The sequence below is a fragment of the Rhipicephalus microplus genome, chromosome 1 (genome assembly GCF_043290135.1).
Source record: "Rhipicephalus microplus isolate Deutch F79 chromosome 1, USDA_Rmic, whole genome shotgun sequence".
Lineage (NCBI taxonomy): Eukaryota > Metazoa > Arthropoda > Arachnida > Ixodida > Ixodidae > Rhipicephalus > Rhipicephalus microplus.
Window position 1 is genome coordinate 7,614,037 of NC_134700.1, and position 23,355 is coordinate 7,637,391.

Below are 23,355 nucleotides of genomic sequence, written 5' to 3' on the forward strand. Positions count from 1 at the left end.
ATCTGAGCACACGGGCCTACAACATTTCCGCCTCCATCGGAAATGCAGCCGCCGCAGCCGGGATACTCGTGATCTATGAAGGCTACGTATAGTGGTTGGTTATATTCTGAGCATTTCTCTATTACCTGATGGATAGTATGAATGTGGTCGATTGTTTAGTAGCCTGTTCGAAATCCTGCTTGTTCCTTTGGTTGATTTAATTCTAATGTTTTCTTTACTCTGTTAGCAATTACTTTTGTAGATAGCTTGTATACTACAGAGAGCAAGCTAATCGGCCTGTAGTTCTTCAAGTCCTTGTCATCTCCTTTCTTATGTATTAAGATGACATTAGCGTTCTTCCAAGACTCTCGTACTCTTCCCGTCAGGAGACACCTCGTAAACAGGGTGGCTAATTTTTCTTACACAATCTGTCCGCCATCTTTCAGCAGATCTGATGTTACCTGATTCTCACCAGCAGCTTTGCCTCTTTGCATGCTCTCCAAAGCTTTTCTGACTTCTCCTATCATTACTTGTGGGGTGTCATCTGGGTTACTGCTAGTTCTTATAGTATTAAAGTCGTGGTTGCCCCGGCTACTGTACAGATCTCTGTAAAACTTCTCCGCTATTTTAACTATCCTATCCATATTGGTAGTTATTTTGCCTTCTTTGTCCCATAGTGCATACATCCGATTTTTGCCTATCCCAAGTTTCCTCTTCACTGCTTTGACGCTTCCTCCATTTTTCAGAGCGTGTTCAATTCTCTCCATGTTATACCTTGTTACATCGCATACCTTACGCTATTAATCATCTTCGAAAGCTCTGCTAGTTCTATTTTGTTTGTTGTACTTGAGACTTTCATGATTTGACGCTTCTTAATGAGATTCTTCGTTTCCTGTCAAAAGCTTTCCAGTGTCCTGTCTAACTACCCTGCCTCCAACTTGCACTGCACACTCCATAGTGATACTCGTCAGATTATCATTCATTGTATCTACGCTAAGGTTTGTTTCCTCACTAAGAGCCGAGTACCTGTTCTGAAGCGAGACTCTGAATTCCTGTACTTTCCCCCTCAGTGCTAGCTCATTGATTGGCTTCTGAATCACCGTGTATTTATTTGTTTAATTCTTCACCGTCGTCAGCCACGGAATGCAACACAAAATTCGCACAAAATTCGTTGCAAGTATTCAGCAGATGCAGTTTAATCTTATTATTTTGAACGCGCTTTATTCGAACTTCCGGTTGATTCGAACTCGCGGTGAGTTCCCATCAAAGCTATGTGTATTCCAATGGGCGAAAACGGCCGGTAATTCGAACGCCCAACCCTTCCGACGGTTAATTCGAACATACCGCATTCCGAAAATGCTCTCAGCACACCTCCCAATCCCGTCGTGGCACCTGCTACATTTAACGCTGCCCGCGAAGGAAATGAAAAGGAAAGAAAAGGCTGTGGTGAAATGTTTGCTCCCTCTCAAATGCCAATCTGCGATGTGCCCGTGTCACGCCTCTCCCTTTTTTGTCCCTGCCATGGAAAGACCCTCCTCCTTCCAATGCCATGCGCGAAGAGATACAGGAAAAAAAAAAGAAAGCTGTCGCTGGGTTGAATGATTGTGTGTTTGAAGGAAAGGAAAAAGGCACTATCTTCTGCATCTCCGTAACATCAGAGTGACTAATTCCTTCCATCGGCACGTTGAACAAATAAAGCGCGCTGCTAGTCTCTGTATTCTTTCTAGCTTCTTCTTAAGAGTAACTTGATGGGGACTCCAAACAACGGATGAATATTCTAGTACTGTCCTAATGAAGGTGGTGTATGCGATATGTTTTATGTCACGCGAAGCATCCTGCAGCTTCTCCCTCAATAAATATAACTTATATAAGCTTTCGTGTAAACGTTATCTATATGCTCATTACATGTTAATATTTGCATAATTGTTACCCCAAGGTGCTTTAACTGGGTCGTATTTACCAACAAGTGTTCACCAATGCTGTACACAAAGGAATGGATTTTTTTCTTTTTGCTGATGTGTGTAACTCTTCGACAACGTCAGCGGTAAACTGTCGGCCGCGATCACTTATCACCACACGAGGGGCCCCGTGACGAAGTATGATCGAGTGTAGAAGAAACCATGACACATCAGATGATGTGGCTGAAGCAACCGCCATCGTTTCAGTATACGGCGTCAGGTAATCTACGCACACAATAATCCAGCGGCGGCCGGTGGTAGACTTGGGGAAAGGGCCCAGTAAATCTATTCCTACTTTTTCGAATGGTGATGTCGGTGGCTTAACCTGCTGCAGTGGGCCGGCCAATGGTGTGGTAGGTTGTTTGTGGTGTTGGCAGACATCACAACTTGCGACGTAGTGCTTGGTGGCCTTTCAGAGTCGAGGCCAGTAAAAACGTTGTCGGATACGGTGAAGCATTCGGGCAAATCCAAGGTGCCCAAGACGTGACGTCATCGTGCATGGCTTGGAATACCGCAAGACGCAGTCATTCTGGCACGACGAGGAGTAGTGTGGAACCATGGCTGGAGTAATTCTTGCGATATAATAGGGTGTCATGAATCACGAATGGCGTGGCGCGTTTAGAGCTACGAGCCACATCTATCATTGGTTACAGCGAAGGGTCACACTGTTGCTCATGACGGAAGACGTCCAAATTTGGGAAGTTGGATGAGATTGCGGCCAGGTAGTTGTCAAAATCATCAGCATCCACAGTCGGAGATGGAAGACGAGATAAGCAGTCAGCATCTGCGTGACATCGGCCGCTCTTGTAGGTCACAGAATAATTATATTCTTGAAGCCGTAAGGCTCAGCGAGCCAACCGACCAGCTGGGTCACGTAGTCCGACAAGCCAACAAAGCGAATGATGATCTGTGAGGATCTTGAACTGCCGGTCGTACAAATAAGGTCTGAACTTTTGGACGGCGAAAACAACTGCAAGACATTCCAGTTCGGTGACCGTATAATTCCTCTCCGCCTTAGTCAAAGTACGACTTGCATACGCCACGACGTGTTGGCGGCTGTCGTGATATTGAACTAGCACGGCACCAACACCGATACCACTAGCATCTGTATGCAGTTCCTTGAGTGCCTCTGGATCGGAATGGCGCAAGAGGAGCCCGGAAGTAAGCAAATACTTTAGCTGCTCGAAAGCAGCCTCACACTCAACAGTCCATCGGAATGGGGCGTTTTTGTGGAGCAACTCTGTCAGGGGATGAGCAAGCTGGGCGAAGTCTTTGATAAACCGACGAAAATAAGAACACAGGCCCACGAAGCTACGGAGATACTTCACAGACGTCGGTTACTTGAAGTCTCGGACAACACTGATTTTGTGCGGGTCTGGTCGTATACCGTCCCTGTCGACTAGATATCCAAGCACAAGGGCTTGACGCTCACCAAAATGACACTTCTTTGCGTTTAAAGCGAGACCAGCTTGTTTGACGCAATCTAGAACAACGCTAAGTTGATGGTTATGCTCGTGGAATGTCTTGCCAAAAATAATTACATCATCAAGATAACACATACATATCTCCCATTTGAGACCGCGAAGGATGGAGTCCATGAATCGCTCGAAGGTAGCTGGGGCATTGCATAAGCCAAATGGCATAACGTTGAATTCAAATAACTCATCAGACGTGACAAAAGCAGTCTTCTCTTTGTCAGACGGACGTACTTTGTACCTTGTACGTTTGTAGCGGGCAACGTACTTTGTAGAAGAATTTCTCCAGTTCCACAGTCAAGCGTAGTGCCGCATTCATGAAGGAGGTCTATCCCTAAAATGACGTCATGAGTTGCGCGAGCCAGTACAGTGAATTCAACTCGGAAATTTTGTCCACCAATCGTGAGCACAACTGAACAAATAGCAACAGGGCATAAGGCTTCGCCTCCAACTCCATGAAAAGTTTCTTTACGATTCCACGCGAGCATAACTTTGTGACCCAAGAAACGATGTTTGAAACGAAGGCTCATAACCGAAACAGCAGCACCAGTGTCTACAAAAGCAAGAATATCTACATCGTCTATACACACATGCACTTTGTTCATCAACGTCACAACAGAAGGAGGAATTGGCGAAACTAACCGTCCCGCGACCGCACCTCCATCGGTCGCACCAGTTTGTTTCCCAGCTGGTGCTGGGAAGGTGACCGACGACGTGGAGACGGCAACCGGCGGGACCGTGTCGGAGGCGGCGTCAGGCTTCGTTCGGAGGCGGGGGACTCGCTGCGAAATTCGTTAGGCCATTGCTGTCGGGGACGGTGGTCGGCCAGGTGAGAGGTCCAGGTTTCGTGCATACGAGGCTGGTGCGTCGAAAAACGTGGCGGCACAGGCATTTCGTACATACGAGCCGGATACATCGAAAAACGTGGCGGTGCAAGCGGCCGTCTGGGACAGAAGCGTGAAATATGCCCTGGGAGACCACATGTGTAGCAATTGGGGACTTGTCGGCTTACATTAGCAGGAGCAGAGGTGGCAGAAGTACGCGGAGACGGGTCGTGCTCCGCAGGAACATTTTGTGATGACACATAGTAATCTTCTGGTAGAGGCCTGGTTGACGACGTTCGGAGGTCCGCAGCAGCTTGTCGAGATGATGACATCCGGTGGTGGCCACGACCCGTCGGGGAAAACGGAAGCCGCGGGGTAAAATCTGCAGTTTCTGTGCGTGGTCGGTTTTCGACGTGGCGCTCTCGCATCCAGTAGGAAGGTGGTTCGAGGCACGCGGCGAACGAGCATTGGTGGTAAACGTCACCTGCGTGAAGTCGTACGAGCTCTTCTCGAACTACCCGACGTACGAGGAAGGGAATGTCTTCGCAGGTGGCAACGTCCATACTTGCGACAGAGGGAACATTGTCCAAACGCCCGAACTTGGGTAGAATTCTCCAGGTCTTCAATGCGCGACACTGATGCATGAAAATCGAAGGAGTGTTCAAGTTTTCTTTTGTTATCAAAAAATTGTACACGTCTTCGGCAATGCCTTTTAACAAATGACCGACTTTGTCTTCGTCAGACATATTTGCGTTGACAATCCCGCAAAGCTTCAATACTTCTTCAATGTAGGTTGTGCACGTCTCGCCGGGCAACTGAGCCCTACGTGACAGCCTTTGCTCAGCTTTCTTTTTCATGGAACTCGTGTCCGCAAAGCGAGCCTTCAGTTCCTTAACAATTATATCTCAAGTGGGGAGGACATGTTCATGGTTCTCAAACCAAAGCAAGGCTGTCCCGGCAAGGAAGAATACAACGTTCACGAGCTTCGCCAATGCGCCCCATTCGAGTAGCGGCTCACTCTGTCGAAGTGTTTTAGCCAAGCGTCCACATCTTCGTCAATTTTACCTGAGAAAATTCATGGCTCAGGTGCCCAGTAGTCTGGTTGTCGAGGTCGACGGCCACCTTGTGCCATGTCGGTGGCACTGGTGGATGCAGCAGCGTAGTACGTCAATTAGATTGCTGTGTCTTCGTTCATGCTGATGTTGTATTATTGGAGATGGAATATTAACAAATTGGGTTAAGGACTTCTTAACTAATCGTTCACAATATGTCCTGTATGACCAAGTACCATCAGAAAACTTGCCTGTTACGTCGGAGTACCACAAGGCTCCGTTTTGGGGCCTTTGTTATTTCTTGTTTTTATTGACGATATCACAGACAGTATCTCTTGCACCATTAGGCTCTTCGCCGACGACTGCATTATTTACAAAGAAATTAACAGTCATTCCGATCACCTTGCACTAAGCGATTCTTTACACCATCTTTTCAACTGGCGCGACATGTGGCAGATGTCGATTAACCCCAAAAAAACAGTGTGCATGACGATAACCCGAAAAAAAGAAGCTATCCAGTATGACTACAGCATTAAAGGCACCAGGCTTGAAAAAGTGAATGCGCACAAATATTTAGGCGTCACGATAACGTCAAGCCTCAGATGGGATGCGCACATTTCTAACATTACTTCGGTTGCTCTGTGCAAGGTTTTTTATCTTCGCAGATGCCTTCGGTTGGCCCCTCACTCAACCAAGCTTTTAGCCTATACTACTTACATAAGACCGGTATTAGAATATGCTAACACAGTATGGTTTCCTTATACAGTCACTAACATTCAAAAGCTAGAAAATGTACAGAGGAAGGCAGCAAGATTCATCTGCAACAAATATAAGCGCACTGATACTCCTACAAATATGTTAGCAAGCTCTGGCTTCCAAACACTTGCGATTCGAGCAAAACAAGCGCGCCTTAAATTTCTTTTTCAGCTACTTCACAACCATTACAAAATTGACCCATCGTTGTACATCCATTTGTCAGACTCCCGCGTTATTAGGCACAAACATTCATACACACTGAAAGAGTACTCTTACCACAATGACACGTTCAAACACTCCTTTTTTCCACTTGCCATAAGGGAATGGAACTGTTTGGATTCCTCCATAACTAGTGCGAAATCGGTATCCGACTTTGCACTAAAATTAGAAAACATGTTCTCCTAATGCGGCAATACTCGCATTACCAGAAGCTTTGCGCCACCAGTGAAAGCGTATTAGTGGAGTGTACAAGTGTTAACTGGAGTATTTGGAAGTTTGCTATTTGTTTGCCTGTGTACCACTGCACTTCATGCAAAATTTTTCTTCTTTTTGGTGATGGTTTCTTTGTCTTTGCAGATGTAAACAATTTGTATATTTTTCGCTCTTATACTTTGTGATGACTGTCATTTCACTACATTCCTGTTTCTGTTTTCTGCGCTGTTAATGTACCACCTGCATGTACAATCTGTACGCCCACCTGCTATGGTCTCGGAATGAGACTGGCAGTATTGAAAATAAAAAAAATAAAGAAATATGTAACACCTGGCAAGAGGACTTTTCGCTACCAATGGCCGGCAGATTACGCCCCTTGGCTTGCGTACTCAGCGACACTGAAAGGCGCCCTTTGTCATTTCTGCGTCATCTTTCCTCCAAATGTTCATCGGGGCACTCAAGGTAGCTTTATCATGCGCACTTTCAGTTACTACAAAAAAATGCACGAGGCGTGCAGGGATCATGTGAAATCCCAACGGCACCAAGAAGCAATGGCCGCCTCGTATAGCTTTATGGGTGTGATGTCAGGCAAGAAACAGCAGCTAACCAAAGCCCTGTACAAGCAAGTTAAAAGGAACCGCCAGAAACTAATTCCAGTCATTTCCACCATTATATTTTGTGCAACGCATGACTTGCCAGTACTCGGTAAGCAATCTGACAGTGGAGTTTTTAATGATCTCCTTGACTTTTATGTAGAAGTAAGAGATACTCGGCTTCAAGAACACTTTGCATCTACTCCTGGTAACGCAAAGTACACTTCAGTTCGAGTCCAAAACGAGATCACAATCTGTGGCGACATCCTGAGGGAGGAAGAGTGGCTGAAGATGACCCAGCATTCGCTTTTTCTGTCCTTGCAGACAAAAGTGCAGATACTATTGCAGGAACAGAGCAGATGTCTATAGGCACTCTCTTCGTTGACAAGAAAAGAACAGATGCCTGGGTTCGAGAGCATTTTATAAGACTTGTAGAGTTGAACCAGCTTAACTCAGCTTGCATCGCCGCTGCAATCTTGAAGTTATTAAAGGATGCTGGGCTGCATCTTTCCAACCTCGTTGGAGGGGGTAGGATGAATGCTCCACAATGGCTGGAAGAGAAGCTGGAGTCAACAGAATAATACAGAAAGAGCTTCCAAAGGCATTATTTTTCCACTGCGCAAGCCACAAATTAAATCTCGTGATTAACGATTTGAACAAAGCCTATGAAATTCACAGCACAATAGGTGTCATCAAGCAAATCATAAACTTCTGCCGTGGGAGCGTACTTCGAAGTAGATTGGTTCCCATCATTCTGATGCTGTGTGAAACAAGGTGGTCTACAAAATACAAGTCAATTAAGATCTTCTGTCAACATTATGTGGCCATAGTTGAAGCACTTGAGGAGCTCTCATCAATGTAGTCAACCTCGAATGCTGCAACTAGGCAATAAGCTTACATCCTCTACTGTGCAACGACAAGCTCATCTTTCATTGTCTGCTTGCACATCGTGGCAAAGTAAAGTGCACAACTGGAACCTGTTACAAATGTTCTGCAGAGTGTAACCATGAACTTATATTTGGTACATGACCACATCACTGAGCTGCAGAATATATTGTCACGGGGTCGTGACGTGGCCGAAGACAGAATACTTTGTGTTGGGATTTAACAGTTTATTTGGGCGAACCTGTGCGCGGCAAACGGAAAGTCCGATTACAGTAGCAGTCTTGCTCAGATAGCAGTGAACGGAGTGTCGGCCGTCGATCAACAACTGACAAGCGGTGAAGTGCGTCGGCATTTATACTCTTGCCATCGAATGTTCTAGCGTTATCGCTGGCTGTGGCGTAGGTTCCAGAATAATCTGTACAGTTCGCAGAGTGGGCGTGATCTTATCGAAATGATCTACTAAAGTCCAGAAGCTTCTCGAAAACTGCACGTGCGTTTTGTGCTGAGAATTGTGTAGTGTTTTGGGGCGATAACAAAACTTGAGAAATGCAACGTGGCATTTCCCCCCTCTGAAAAAGGCATCGTTCCGATGCTTTAGCTAAAGATGAAGATACAACAATAATGCAAGAAAGTACAATGAATTGATTACGATACAATAATAATATGAAAAAAACACTGTTTCAGTTTGTTAACGCGCATGAAACGGCTTGAGGCACGCGACATAGACGACTTCAGGTTGCGATCGGCGTCGTTGAAAGTTCGTGATGCCGTCGGGGACAACCTTGTAATCAAGTGGGCTAAGACGTCGAACCACCCTGTACGGTCCGAAGTACCGTCGCAGAAGCTTTTCACTTAGTCCACGTCGGCGTATCAGCGTCCATACCCAAACACGTTCACCGAGCTGGTATTCCACGAAGCGTCGTCGAAGATTGTAACGGCGGCTATCGGTCGTCTGTTGATTCTTGATACTAAGAGGCGCGAGTTGTCGGGCTTCTTCAGCGCGTAGAAGGTACTCACTCACATTGAGGTTTTCTTCGTCAGTGACGTTGGGTAACATGGCATCGAGCGTCGTTGCCAGGCCCCTTCCGTAGACCAATTTGTATGGAGATATCTGCGTTGTCTCCTGCACCGCCGTGTCGTATGCGAAGGTCACGTACGGAAGAATGGCGTCCCACGTCTTGTGTTCCACATCGACGTACATTGCCAGCATGTCGGCGATCGTCTTGTTTAGCCGCTCGGTGAGGCCGTTGGTCTGTGGGTGGTACGCTGTCGTCCGGCGATGGTTTGTCTGGCTCTATGTCAAGATCGCTTGAATTAAGTCAGCAGTGAATGCCTTTCCTCTGTCGGAGATAAGAACCTCCAGGGCGCCGTGACGTAGGACGATATTTTCGACGAAGAACTTAGCTACCTCAGATGCATTGCCTTTTGGCAGGGCTTTTGTCTCGGTGTAGCCAGGGAGGTAGTCGGTAGCTACCACGATCCATTTGTTTCCGAAAGCCGACGTTGGGAACGGCCCCAGCAGGTCCATACCAATCTGCTGGAAAGGTCGGCGAGGTGGTTCGATTGGCTGCAGAAGTCCCGCCGGCCTTGTCGGAGGTGTCTTGCGTCATTGACAGTCCCGGTATGTCCTCACAAGAGTGACGTTGGTGGTAAGACGTGGCCAATAGTATCTTTATTGTATCCTCGCGAACGTGCGAGAAACACCAAAGTGCTCTGCCGTCGATTCGGATCGTTTCACGCAGGTCTTCGGAGTCACTGGCTTGAGCAGCAGCGCATTCTGTAGTCAGGCGACGATTATACTGTCTGGTGCGCATGTCCAGGGTTTTTTCGATAGTGGTCGCCTTGGATACAAATTCTTGAATGGTGTTCGGTGGATTTTTCATTAGTCCCGCGAAGAGCTCCTGTTTGACCCCTCGCATGAGGAAACGAACTTTCTTCTCCTCAGGCATGTGTGGGTCAGCGTGACGGAATAGGCGGGTCATCTCCTCTGTGAAAATTGCAACCTTTTCATTCGGTAGCTGAACCCGGGTCTCTAGTAGAGCAGCGGCCCTCTCTTTGCGAGCGACGCTTGCGAACGTTTGCAGGAATGCAACGCTTGTGGGCGTTTGCAGGAACGTTTGCAGAAGACATCCTTTGTTCGGAGCGTGGACTCCCGATTCTCGAGCCAGGTCTTTGCGGTGTCTCCCAGGTTAAGTACACACGACGGAGCTTTTCTTCGTTGTCCCAGTGGTTGAGGGCGGCCACACGGTCGTATGTTTCTATCCAGGTTTCCGGGTCTTCAAACGATGCCCCATGGATTGTTGGTGGTTCCTTAGGTTGATGAAAGACGATCTCGGGCTGGGACGCTCCGGTTGTTATTGTCGCTGCAGTCGGGGTCATGGCCTTGGTCTTCCGCGCCTTGTCTTGTAGAAGCCCGTACTCCGGTGGGAGACCTTGCTGTCCGCGGCTTGTTCGGTGCTCTTGGTTGGCGTCGGTGTGTTCTCCGCGACGCGGGCTGGGTTCGCGGCTTGACGGGGGCGTGCGATACATGAACAAAGCAACACCTCCACCAGATGTCACGGGGTCATGACGTGGCCGAAGATAGGATACTTTGTGTTGGGATTTAACAGTTTATTTGTGCGAACCTGTGCCCGGCAAATGGAAAGTCCGATTACAGTAGCAGTCTTGCTCAGATAGCAGTGAGCGGAGCGTCGGCCGTCGATCAACTACTGACAAGCGGCGAAGTGCGTCGGCATTTATTTTCTTGCCATCGAATGTTCTAGCGTTATCCCTGGCGGTGGCGTAGGTTCCAGAATAATCGGTACAGTTCGCAGAGTGGGCGTGATCTTATCGAAATGATCTACTAAAGTCCGGAAGCTTCTCGAAAACTGCACGCGCGTTTTGTGCTGAGAATTGTGTAGTGTTTTGGGGCGATAACAAAACTTGAGAAATGTAACATGGCAATATTTTGCAACCACCAGACTAACGCTGAAGAGCAGGTCTCTGACATCATGAGAACAGCGAGTGAGGTAGCCAATTAGTTAAACATATTAATATCTGTGCCAAGGCAAGCCTCTCATCAAACCCAGCGAGACAACTACAGCATACAGTCGCCGGAAAAATATTACTGCATAGCAAATAGTATGTGCCTTACTTGTACTCTCTTACTGCCTCCTTGACTCACGCCTTTTCTGACACTAATGAGAAGAGCTTCAAGCTTCTCCAGCTTCATCCAACAAAAATGAAGTCTTTGAGCCTTGTTGAATTTGCTGTCTTCGCTGATGAACTCCAACAATTTTATAGCATCGAAAACTTCAAGGAAGAGAACATATCTTGGTATGAGATGTGGCACAACAAAACTAGGGACATCCCAGAATTAGTTTATTCCGAACTTTTGCTTCAGGCCAAGATATTCTTCCTTACTGTCGCAAAAGCCATTGAGGTAGCTCTGGCATTGCCAGTTACCACCTGCACTGTCGAATGCTCCTTCAGTACAATGAGGAGAGCCAAAACATGGATACGCTCAACATTGACAAATTAGAGGTTGGACGGCCTTTGTATGATGAGTGTGCACCGAGAGCGCGTTATGAAACACAAGGATTAATTTATCACACATCATGCAATTTGCCCAGAAAAACCTCAGGTGGTCGCAGCTACTATTCAAAGAAAACCTATGGACTGGACTACAGTTATATATTGGTGACCATGTCATGCTGTGCGCTGGTGGGAATCGGTTTGCACGAGTTGAAATTCTGCATGCAGCGAGACTGGTCATGCACTCTTTTTCACCGAAAAGTGCTAAAAAAGCACTTGTTTTTGGGAAAGTTGGCGCCTGAGTTTACTAAACATATTAACTTTGGCACAAAGCTAAAACATGAAAAAAAAAGCATCTTTGGAGCAGCGTGAGCGGTGCTTACTGGACGGTGTTGACAGTCTCCAGAGATGTGCGCCCAAAACAGGAACTGGACGCTAGGTGCATGCTTTGAATCGCCTAATGTATTTTTTTCAGAGACAATGATCTATGCATAATGCAATTGGACAGAGAAGTTGGTTTTGTGACATTGTCTGGATGTGCCTTTAATGAAAAAGCTTTGCAGGCTGTTAATAAGAATTTCAAGTGTGTGAAAGTGAGCTTGACAAAAGTCAAGAAGAGTGTAGGCAAACTGTGTGAAGAAGTTAGGGGTAAGCGTTTATGGCAAGTCGTTAGGGTCTCGCGCTCGCCGTCAGCATCTCAAGCTGTCTCGCTCCTGACCACTACCAGATTGCACGCCAAAAATTCTAGCACATGCTTGAACTCGGATACGTTCGCCCCTCTTCCGGTGCCTGGTCGTCACCGCTACACATGGTTCCCAAGCACTCAGGTGACTGGAGACGATGCAGTGACGACCGTGCCCTCAACAAAGTGACGGTACCGGACCCCTATCCGATACCACACATCCAGGGCTTCACGACATTGCTGCATGGCTCCACCGTATTCAGCAAAATCGACTTAGTAAAGGCATACCACCAAATACCTGTCGAGGTTTCTGGCGTACCCAAGACTGCTATAATAATACCTTTTAGCATGTTTGAATACACGTGTATGCTCTTCAGTCTACGAAACGCTGCACAAACCTTTCAACGGTTCGTCGACCAGGTACTTCGTGGTTTGACCTTCTGCTTCACGTACATATATGACATCCTTGTCTTCAGCACCACTGCAGAAGATCACGAACTTCACCTGCGCCAGGTTTTCACACAACTCCACAAATATGGGCTAGTCGTCAATCGACCTAAGAGCGAGTTCGGCGTTGTCTCACTGGACTTTCTCGGCCATCACGTGAATTTGCGTGGAATCTCTCCACCGGCCACGCGTGTTGAAGCTATATTGCAGTTTCTACGACCAACAAATACGAAGAAACTACATGAATTTCTCGTGTTTGCCAACTATTACCGGCATTTTATTACGCATTGTGCTGCCATCTTGCAACCACTCCACGCACTTCTATCTGGTCAAACGAAGCCCAACGCTTCCATCTTCTGGACGTGCGATGCAGAGACAGATTTCAGTTCCATCAAGGAAGCTCTGGCTTACGCAACGCTCCTCCCGCATTCAAAGAGCGACGCCATCACGTCACTCACATTGGACGCCTCGGACGTCGCTATAGGAGCAATCTTGCAGCAGTTGGTCGACGAAGTTTGGCAGCCGGTCGCTTTCTTCTTATGGAAACTCTCACAGATCGAGCGTCGTTATAGCACATTCGGTCGCGAACTGCTCGCGGCCCATTTGGCTGTCAAGAACTTTCGACACTTCCTAGAAAGTTGGCAGCTCCATATCCTCACCGACCACAAGTCGCTTACGTGTCAATCGACCGCTACCAACTCTGGCCACAACCTACGTGAGATCCGCCAGCTTGCCTACATATTGGAGTTCATGAGTGATATCCGGCACATCAGCGGCAAAGACAACCCCGTTGCTGACCTGCTTTCCCGAATAGAAATCAATGCAACTATGGATGATCGCCCACCAGTCGATTTTGCAGCTATGGCTACTGCACAGCAGGACGACAGCGAGCTTCAGTTGTAGCGACTCCAAGAGCCGATATATGCTAACCTGCATAGACCGGTTCATACGGTGGCCTGAGGCTCTACCCCTCACTGACATCACGGCAGAATCAGTCACCCGAGGACTCATCACCGTGTGGATAACCCGCTACGGCGTTCCCAAGACCATCACAATGGATCGAGGTCATCAATTTGACTCCGCGCTTTTCAGCACCTCGTTCCGAATGCTTGGTGTCAACCACATCAAGACGACGGCCTACCACCCGATGTCGAATGGCAAGGTTGAGTGATTTCACCGCCAACTCAAAGCTTCGCTCATAGCCTCGCAATCGTTGATACCCTGAACGGAGCGACTATCACTCGTCCTCCTCGCCCTGCGCAGCACGATACTTTGTGGAGATAGGTTTGCACAAGGCTTACCTACTATGCGCAACGGTGTAGGGATGCGACGTCCTCCACTGCAGCTGCGTGCGAAGACGTTGTGGCTGGGTGCGTCGTTTTCTCCGGCACGGTGCAGAAACCACGCACGAGGCAGGCTAACAACAACAACAGGTTTATTAACCCAAGATGCAGCACAGTGCGACACTCACGGGCTTGCAGGCCGTATAGGGAACTGCGCAAGACCGAGCAAGTACGCTTGCATAGGGCGCGACGACTCCCGCACAAGGGCTGAAGTCGAACGCACGAACGAGAAGCCGCCTGCTAAGCAGCGCGTCTACCTCTCGTGGAGGTCTGAGAGCATCTGCCGCGACGAGCGAATCGTCGGGCACAACACAACTCGTAGGAGAGGGTGATGTCACGCGCGCCCAATGGGAAATGGCGCTGCGTTGTGATGTAGTCTCGCGCAGCGCACCAGTGTAGCGTGCTAAACGTGCCAGCGCAGAAAGAAGCCGACGGTTGACTGGCCCAGACCAAGAGGCGCCCTGGCAGCCATCTTGGCAGATGCTGGTGCTTATGCGCGCCCGGACTACGCTGGTGGCACGCGTGCAGCAGCTGGGGAATGAGGCGCCAGGTAGGAGGGCGCTCTCGATTCCCTCAATTCACGTGCACTATGTCATCACCACTATTGCTACGCAGTACTACTTGGACCGGTCGTGGCTAGCACTTCGTTCCCAAGGCGACAAACACACCGCGTGGCACAAGTTAGCCTGCGCGCTGGTGTCGACTTTCAGCTGCACTTCTTGTACTGAAATATGAGTTGCAACCACCCAGTCACGCCGATTGGTCAAGCTCGCTTTCTTACATGCCATAGATATGTGCGGCACAGTAAAAGTGTCGTCCTCATCATCCTGCTCAGCAATGCCGTTAAAATGCGTTGCTCTTGCTCTGCAGCAAACTGCGAAACGATTTCCGCGTCTAGCACAATATTTCCTATATGCTGGACATCCACGAGGCTATTCAAGCGGTCTTAGTAGCCGCATTTCTTTCTCTTATGTCTCTTTTCGCTATGCCCTAGCGAGTTCTTCATGTGCTGCTGGTACGTCTTTTTTTTCTTGCATCACTGCATTTACGCTCTTGTTTTCACTCCATGCTTTGGTTTGTGCAGCAGCGATTTCTTCAGCCTTGGCCCACTACAGCTCTGCTGAGCGTCACGTCCTTTTAGGCTAGAAGCTTTTCTCTCAATGCTTTACTAGACATGCCGCACACTATTTGGACATGCAGCATCAACTGAGCTGAGCTCCCAAGTGGAGCGTGGCGGTCAAGCCGCCGGGCGCGAACAGACAGCTGGTATTGCTGTCGGCGCCGAGTGCCGCACGCAGGCTGGTATTGCTGTGGGCACGTTGGACTCGTACCTGCTTGATGCCGACGGCGTTCTACTACGCTACTTCCCATCTGAAGAAGCTCCCCAGGAGCCTTTCAAGGTGGTGATACCCCACAGTCTAAGGAAAGCCACCCTAGGTTATTTCCACGACTCGCGGTTGGCCCAACACGCGAGTGGCCTTAAGACTTTTCAAAAGTTGTGCCGCTCTGCAACCTGGCCTGGCATGAAGCACGACGCCCTTCACTACGCCCGCTCATGCCGCATGTGCCAATGCGTGAAGCCTCGCGGGGGCAAGCCTCCCGGGCTCATGCAGCCTAACGACAGCCAACAACCTTGGCATGTCGCGGCCTGTGACATTATGGGACCTTTCCCAAGAAGCCGGAGAGGCCATGTTTTTCTCCTGGCTGTCACAGATCACTTCACGAAGTGGGTCGAACTGTTGCCCCTTCGGAAGTTAACGGCACGCGTAATCTGGGACAAGTTGACCGAGGTCTTTACCCGCTTTGGCTTTCCGGCAGAGTTGGTCACGGACAATGCGTCCTATTTCATGGCCAAGGTGTTTGTGGATGCGTGTGCTGCCTTTGGCATTAAGCACCATAAAACAACCGCGTATCACCCACAGGCCAACCTGACCGAGCCAATCAACCGGAACCTCAAGCCCTTGCTGACAGCCTTTGCGCAGCAACACAGGGATTGGGTGCTTATCTTAACGAGATCGGCTTCTCCTTGCGATCTACGGTCAATCGCTCGACAGGGTACACGCCCGCTTTCCTCAACTCTGGGAAAGAGCTACCTAACACCATGGACCGCGTCCTACGGGGCGGAGGCGGGGCAAGCGCCGCAAAGGTCAGCCCGTCTGGCTACGCGGCGGAACTGCGCTCACGGATGGACGCAGCCCTCGACCTGGCGCGTTCCAACCTGGCAAAAGCACGAGCTGGTCAGAAGGCTCAATACGACCGGTCGCATCGGGATGTTTGTTACGATGTCGGTGATCTCGTCCTCAGGCGCAATCACGTCTGGAGTGACGCCGCCAAAGGCATCTCGGCTTCCCTTTCGGCCAAGTGGTTGGGCCCATACCGAGTGCACGCCCCTGGTATACAAGCTGGCTGACTCCCAAGGGAGACCAGTCGGCGGTCCAGTTAACGTCTCCGACCTCAAACCTTTCGTTGCCTGCAGCAACGACTGCGGGGAGGGGGAGGCGGTCACCGAACCGCAGGGAGACCGGGATAAGGCTGGTTCCTAACCACGCCACCGGTACAACCTGGTAAAATGCACCTAGGCTCATTTTCGCCCCCGGCATGTAGCAGGACGTCATCCCCTGAATGTAAGGGAGCGAAGATTATAGGTGCTGTGCGATTGCCCATCCAGCATCAACAGTAACGGCTACCTGGCGAGCTTTCTCCCTGGGAACACCATTACACGCGCTGTGCGCGGAATATCCACCCAGTTCCCAGCACTCCCGGCTGCTCGAGAGAGAAAAGCCCTTTCCCCGGTGGCTCACTCTCTCACTGGGTATCTTCCGCGTAGTCGGCGGGAGAAGGGAAGCGTGCGCCCTATTGGCTGACGCTACCTTTAATCCGACGGAGTTGGCTCTCTTTATTAGGCCAGCCTGTCGCGCCTCCAGGGCCGCACCTTCAGTTGCGTTTGGCTTTTGACCGACACCCCAGCTTTCGTTATGTCCTTCTCGGTGACCCGTTCTTCCAAGAAAAAGCCCAGGAGACCAGCCGCGCGCTCGGTCGTACCGCAGGCACCGGCCGCGTCCATGCCACCTCCGTCAAATTCTCCCGTCCAGTTATGTCAAACAGATTCAGTATGTCCAGTAGAAGAACTTCGAAAGAAGTGGTAGCTCACGGATAGTTATGTGGAGATAGGTTTGGACTAGGCTTACCTACTAAGCCCAACCGTGTAGGGGTGCGACGTCCTCCACTGCCTCTGCGTGCGACGACGCTGCGGCCGGGTTTGTCTATTTCTTCGGCACGGCGCAGAAATCACGCACGAAGCAGGATAACAACAACAATGGGTTTATTAACCCAAGATGGAGCACAGTGCGACACTCACGGGCTTGCAGGCCGTATAGGGTACTCCGCAAGACCGAGCAAGTACGCTTGCCTAGGGCGCGACGACTCCCGCACAAGGGCCGAAGTCGAGCGCACGAACGAGGAGCCGCCTGCTTAGCAGCGCGTCAACCCCTCGTGGAGGCCTGAGAGCACCTGCCGCAACGAGCGAATCGTCGGGCGCAACACAGCTCATAGGAGAGGAGGATGTCACGCGCACCCAATGGCGCGCGTGACATCCTTCTCCGTGACATGAAATGCCGCTGCGTTGTGACGTAGGCCCGCGCAGCGCACCAGCGTTGTGTGCCCGGACATGCCAGCGCGGGAAGAAGCCGACGGTTGACTGGCCCAGACCAAGAGGCGCCCTGGCAGCCATCTTGGCAGATTACGGCGCTTATGCGTGCCCGGGCTACGCTGCTGGTGCGCGTGTGGCAGCTGGGAATGAGGCGCCAAGTAGGAGGGCGCTCTCGATTCCCACAACGTACAGACGCGTCTTGCTCTTCAGCTGAGCTTGTATTTGGCACTATCCTAAGGCTTCCTGGACAGTTTTGCGACACGTCACCTGTATCACCGTTGGAAGTAGTTGATTATGCCAGTTGCCTCAGGAACGCAATGAGAGATGTGTCCCCTATTCCTGCACGTCAACACTCACGCCCAAGTTTCGTCAGTCATGCGCTCCGCGATTGCACTCACGTTTTTTTACGACATGACACAATCAGTCCACCACTGCAACCTCTTTACGACAGACCCTTTAAGGTCGTCAAGCGTTGCCGGTAACATTACGTTTTGTTGCTTAATGAACGCGAAGACAGTGTCTCCATTGACCGCATAAAGCCGGCTTTCCTTGACACTGACATGATCCTCGAAGGCTACACGCCATTTGCGAAAACCAGACAAATGTGCTTCACAGCAGCAGAACCTACAACATGTTCATAGGGTTCGCTCCTTCGCGCATAAGCTACCTCGCTAGAGGGGGGGGGGCCCTATGACAAGCCGTCAGCGTCTCGGAGAAGACAAAGAAGTTTTGCCACAGCTGCTCCGCGTGTTTCAGCCAGCATGATAGAAGAAGACGCCAGCAAGAACGACGGCATCTGTGGATGTCCATGCCAGAGCAGGGATAAAGAAATGATGTAGGAAACCAAACGCCGCACATCTTTCTACACGTTTGTCTAAGGAGATTTGCAAGTCCAGAGCAGATAGCTAGCTAGTATTTTAGCGCTAAAACCCACAAAATTGATATACCGTTCTGAATGATTATCAGTGAGCAAGAAACATATGATGTAGAATTTTTTCGTTGCAAAGACAATACAGGATATCTTTTATATGCTGCTCCACTTTGAACTCTTTTCTGCTGTTAAGTAGTGCATTGAAGAAATGGGAGAGGCTGATTTTGTAGCTAGGGTAGAAATGTCGGTCTCTATTTTGATGACTGTGTTAAAAATTCATCTCAACAGATCCTTATTTTCTTTTCACAGTGGCACTTATGTCCAAAAGAAAGGCATTTGTATTGGGTGCAGTGTAGCACCAATTTCAGTATATCTTTTTATCTGGTATTGACTAGGCACTACAATGTGTTTCTACAAGGCGGGCCAGTTGGTACTTATTCATAGTGGGCAGTGCACAAAATGAAAACACATGAGAAGGAAACAAGACAAGTCCTGTTTGTCCTGTTTTTTTTCTTTTGTGTGTTTTCATTTTGTGTGCGGCCCACTACGGGCATGAAATTGTATATTTCATTATTCAAAGGGACTAACTTTCACTCATGAGCTTCAGACCGACAATATTTTGCAGTTTTTAGATGTTTGCCCGGCTGTGAAAAACTATCATGTTTTTTGCGCTTGCTTGCTTTTCCGCGCAAAGGCGCTATTGTCTTATGATTGTTAAATGTGCATCGCACTGTATTGCCTTCAATCTGCGTTGCGCAGGTCATGTTCACTCATGATGTACTAAAATTTGCACTAAGATTGATAAACTCTAAAAGGCTGGCTTCCTTCAGATGGCCTTGATTGACGTCGCCAAGTCTTCGCAGAGGAAAGTGAAAATGAGTACTCTGGAAGAGCACTTGAGAGAATGGGAGCTAGCAAAACAAGTGCGGCTTTGCGTGCACAAAGTGAGCCGTAACCCGAAGAAAGTGGCCACTATGCGTGTAGTTCTTGTTGTGTTTTCTGCTCCAAATTAACTGGCACAGTTGTGCCAGCGAAGCTCTAGCACTAAGCAGCAAGGGTACCAAAAGAGGCATGTGAAACCCTTCAGGCGGTGTGCCGAAGGTGTTGTCTACCAAATTCCTGTGAGCTGTGGCAATGGCAAGTTCTATACATAGAAGAAACGGGACGAAATGACCGCCTAAGGTAGCACATCAATAGATCGGTAAAAGTGATGGTGCGCATCTTCTGTTTCGTGCAAGGTAAGATTATTGGCAAGAGCAGAGACCAAACAGGTGAGATAACTTTTAGAAGCGTTTTATATTTCAAGGAATAGGTCCGCCTGTGTTAGTGGCACATCATTTGTATTGTATAATTCTGAGAAATCCTTTTTTAATCGACAGGTTACATATTGACATGCTTATGTCACAGTTTCACGCCACGGCTCATGCGTACAAGTTTTCTTGATTTCTAATCTCGGACAGCAATAAACAGTGCTAAGTTTGGTGCCCCTCTGTCTCTTTTCTCTGTCTTTTTACATGTCATCTTCTGTCTAGCTTTGCCCCAAAACTAACACGTTGAGAGCGGGGCTGTTTTTGCATTTTACTTATTACTTCTAGTTATTTGTTCATTAACAAAATCCAATGTATTTTTCTATCAAATGATTTATTGTTTCAATTTTTTTTTTCGCATACAGACCTTATAGAGCTTTATACCCAACCCCCCCAAAAAAGTTCTGCGTGCGGACGCCCTTGACTGAGAATGAAGGAATGAAGTTAGGGTTTGTTTTCCTTGTTACACACAGTAATAGGATTTGACAGACACTCATGCCAAGGAAAGTATAGGGGACGTTATTAGAAATAATTGTAATCTGAATGTGAAGAAAGAAAATTAGATGAAAAGATAACTTGCCGTGGGCAGGGACCGAACCTGCGACCTTTGAATAATGCTTTCGATGCTCTCTGTCCCCTACTTTCTTGAGGTGTTAATGTCATGGATGATTTACGGTAACACCGAATGATTGCACTGCTTCGCCCACTCATCATTCACTTGATGAATATTTTGTGATTTCTTTTTCTGTGTGCTGTTTAAATTCATGATGATCAATAATGGTAGCTGCATGGTGCAGGTGCCAGTTTGACTGCCAGTGGGTGCGCCAGCATGCGGCCAGTGTTCCTGCCCAGCAGGTGCTGGTGAGCTGCAACTTCTGCAGCCTGGCTGCCTCCCCTTACCTGCAGATGCTGCACGGGGGCCGCCACCAGCAGGGCAGCAAGAGCAGCGCCCACCTGGCAACCGCCACCTCTCAGAACAAGACCAAGGTACACAAGGAGCACATGCTCTCACCCACAGCGCATTGCTAGGCTGGTGCTAGAAAAGGGAGCTTATTAAGCTGAGCCTTGGTGCAGACTAATTCCATGTTTGCTGTGCAATGAACGAGGGTGACATTGAGAGACACACTCAGCACAAAGTGTGGAAAAGTGAAAGGGCTGATGGCAAGGACCAGGTTACTACAACTGGGCTTTCCACTGTTTTCCACTATATGTGCCATGAAATTACCTTGCCAGTCTTTAGTATGGTAGTCCGAGATCATGTCTGATTTTTGGTACGATGAAACATAGCTGTGCTTGCTGCCACACCACTGCATCAGGCATCAGATGAGATGTAATATTGAATCTTGTGGATGTTGTGCCTTAAACTAGCGTGTTTTACACTTCAGTAATAGAGCAAATGAGTTCTGTGGAAACCCACAAGTTGGCGATTTGGTTAAGAAAAGGAAAGAAGACAACCACTCATTTGTAGCACGAAGCCACAAGGGAATTCGTGCTGATTTATCAGAAAAAAAAGTTTCTTAGTTGCTGAAAAATTCATGCTGGTCCGGGGCACGAGTCCGCGACTAGTGTCTTTCTGGAGAAGTCCTTCCACCAAATGAGCTAACCAGGAAGCTAGAAATTTACAGCGCGAGGGGGAATTCACCGACAGCTCGAAGCACGTGGACATAAGTATTACAAATGAGTTCTGTGAAAACCCGCGAGGTAGCGGAAGAGTTAAGAAAGAGAAAAAAGACAGCCACCCATTTGTAGCCTGAAGCCATTAGGAGATCTGTACGGATTCATCAGAAAAAAAAAAGCTTCTTAGTTGCTAAAAAGGTTGTCTTGGTCCGGGGTCCTGACCGTAGTGGCACAGACATATGGTGAGGTTCCACTTGTAGACACTATGCTTTCAACTGACCGACAACACAAGCAACATTTCTCGATCCATTTTCTTGGGAAGCCTATTCTTTTTCACAGGCAAGCAGGCACGAGCATTTTCAGTAGCAGTTCATCTTCACAGCACAAAGACGATGGGCAAGAGGGACACGAGCTTCAAGACTACCATCAAGTGCGAAATGTTTTTGGGACAACAAGTGTAAACAAGACACCCCAAAGAGTAAATAAAAACTACTCGGGCACTCTCCTACTGTGGGTGCACTCTAGCCTTCCAGGATCTTGTGCTGCCATGTAGATCAAAGAACCAGTTGCAGAAGACTGAGGCGCAAGAAACATATCCTGAAGCAGGAGGAGCAGAAGAGAAGAAAGAACATTGCCACTTCAGCTCCTCCTGCTTCACGATATGTTTTTAGCACCTGAGTCTTCTGCACCAAGTATGCACCAACTAGCCCAAAAACAAGTCCTTTTGCAAAGAACCAGGGATGTGGTAGATCGCATTGACTTTGCCTGCCTTACTTGAGTTCTCTGATCTGGCTCAGAATATTTTAAGTATAATAATTGTGCAGGTCAGCGTTTGTCTTGAAGCTTAATTCACTCTACTTACTGTGAAAAAAATCACCATTATATCCGCAAAGTAAATGTTGTTAGAGAAGTTTGCTCGGAGATGACCGGGTAGCCCTTCGTACACATCTCATAGACATGACAACATTGTTACATATCCCAGGCTGTCACTGCAGAGTCTTGGCAGCAAGCCCGAGCTGCTGCTGCATTGCAACCCCACTGCGCTGCTGCCTTGGTTTTTGGAAGTTCATGCAGCCGAGCAGTAAGAGTGTTCAGTGCAAGAGCTCCCACTAAAAAGAAAAAAATTGCACGTGCTGAGAGTGGTGTGTGTCATCTAAGTGAGCATTCTTAAAATCACCGAAAAGCCGACGTCTTGAGTGGTAGCACGCCATCTATTGAGCATTTCTGAAGTGACTGAAGAAGTGTTGACACTGCAAGCCTAGAGCATAAGAAGCTTGCCAAACAAGCTCCTGAAACGAATGTATACCAACTAGCCTGCATCTCGACTCTCCTGCAGTACAGTAGTAGTAGTCTCATAAATCTTATGATTTCTTTAGAAAATCGGATTAGTTACTTTGCTTTTACGGCTCACTGTGCTTACTCCAGCTGACTCCTCACCCCGCTGCCATGGTCTAGTGGTTATGGTACTCGAATATCGAAGGTTGCGGGATCAAATCACTCCTGTTTTTGATGGAGGCAAAAGTGTTTGAGGCCTGTGTGCTTAGATTTAGGTGCATGTAAAAGAACTCCAGGTGGTCGAAATTTCCGGAGCCCCTTCACTAGGGTATCCTTTCATAATATTATCATAGTTATATGGGACGTTCATTTATTCATTCACAAAACTTTATTAGTCTCCTGAAGTTCGGTCTTTTCAGACCGAGGCGGGCCGCATTCACATCGGTACCATCAGGCCGAGCCTTATGGCATCATTGTGAACCTTCTAGACTGCCTGTAGCTAATCTCGATAACAAGCACTTTGCACCATCTTCTCACAGTAAAGTCATTTTTTTTTCAGGGTCGGCAAGAGTCGCGGGACAGCCCGCCAGCATATGTCCGATCCCACTGATGCCATCGCACGCATCGAACTCTTCTTGAATTTGACTTTCAGGGTGAATTTTATTTAGAAAATGTGGAGTGGGGTAAGTGCCGGATT

The 23,355-nt window shown here is 48.5% G+C and overlaps 1 protein-coding gene across 9 annotated transcripts in view; it reads left to right on the forward strand.

Annotated features, from left to right (window-relative positions):
- mio (GATOR complex protein mio) overlaps window positions 1-23,355 on the forward strand; it is a 768,187-nt gene that overhangs the window by 676,709 nt on the left and 68,123 nt on the right. For all 9 annotated transcript variants that reach the window (XM_075896295.1, XM_075895366.1, XM_075865082.1 and 6 more), the window contains one exon: window positions 20,564-20,753. In XM_075896295.1, the coding sequence (XP_075752410.1) occupies window positions 20,564-20,753 (190 nt within the window). The remainder of the gene's footprint in view (window positions 1-20,563; window positions 20,754-23,355) is intronic.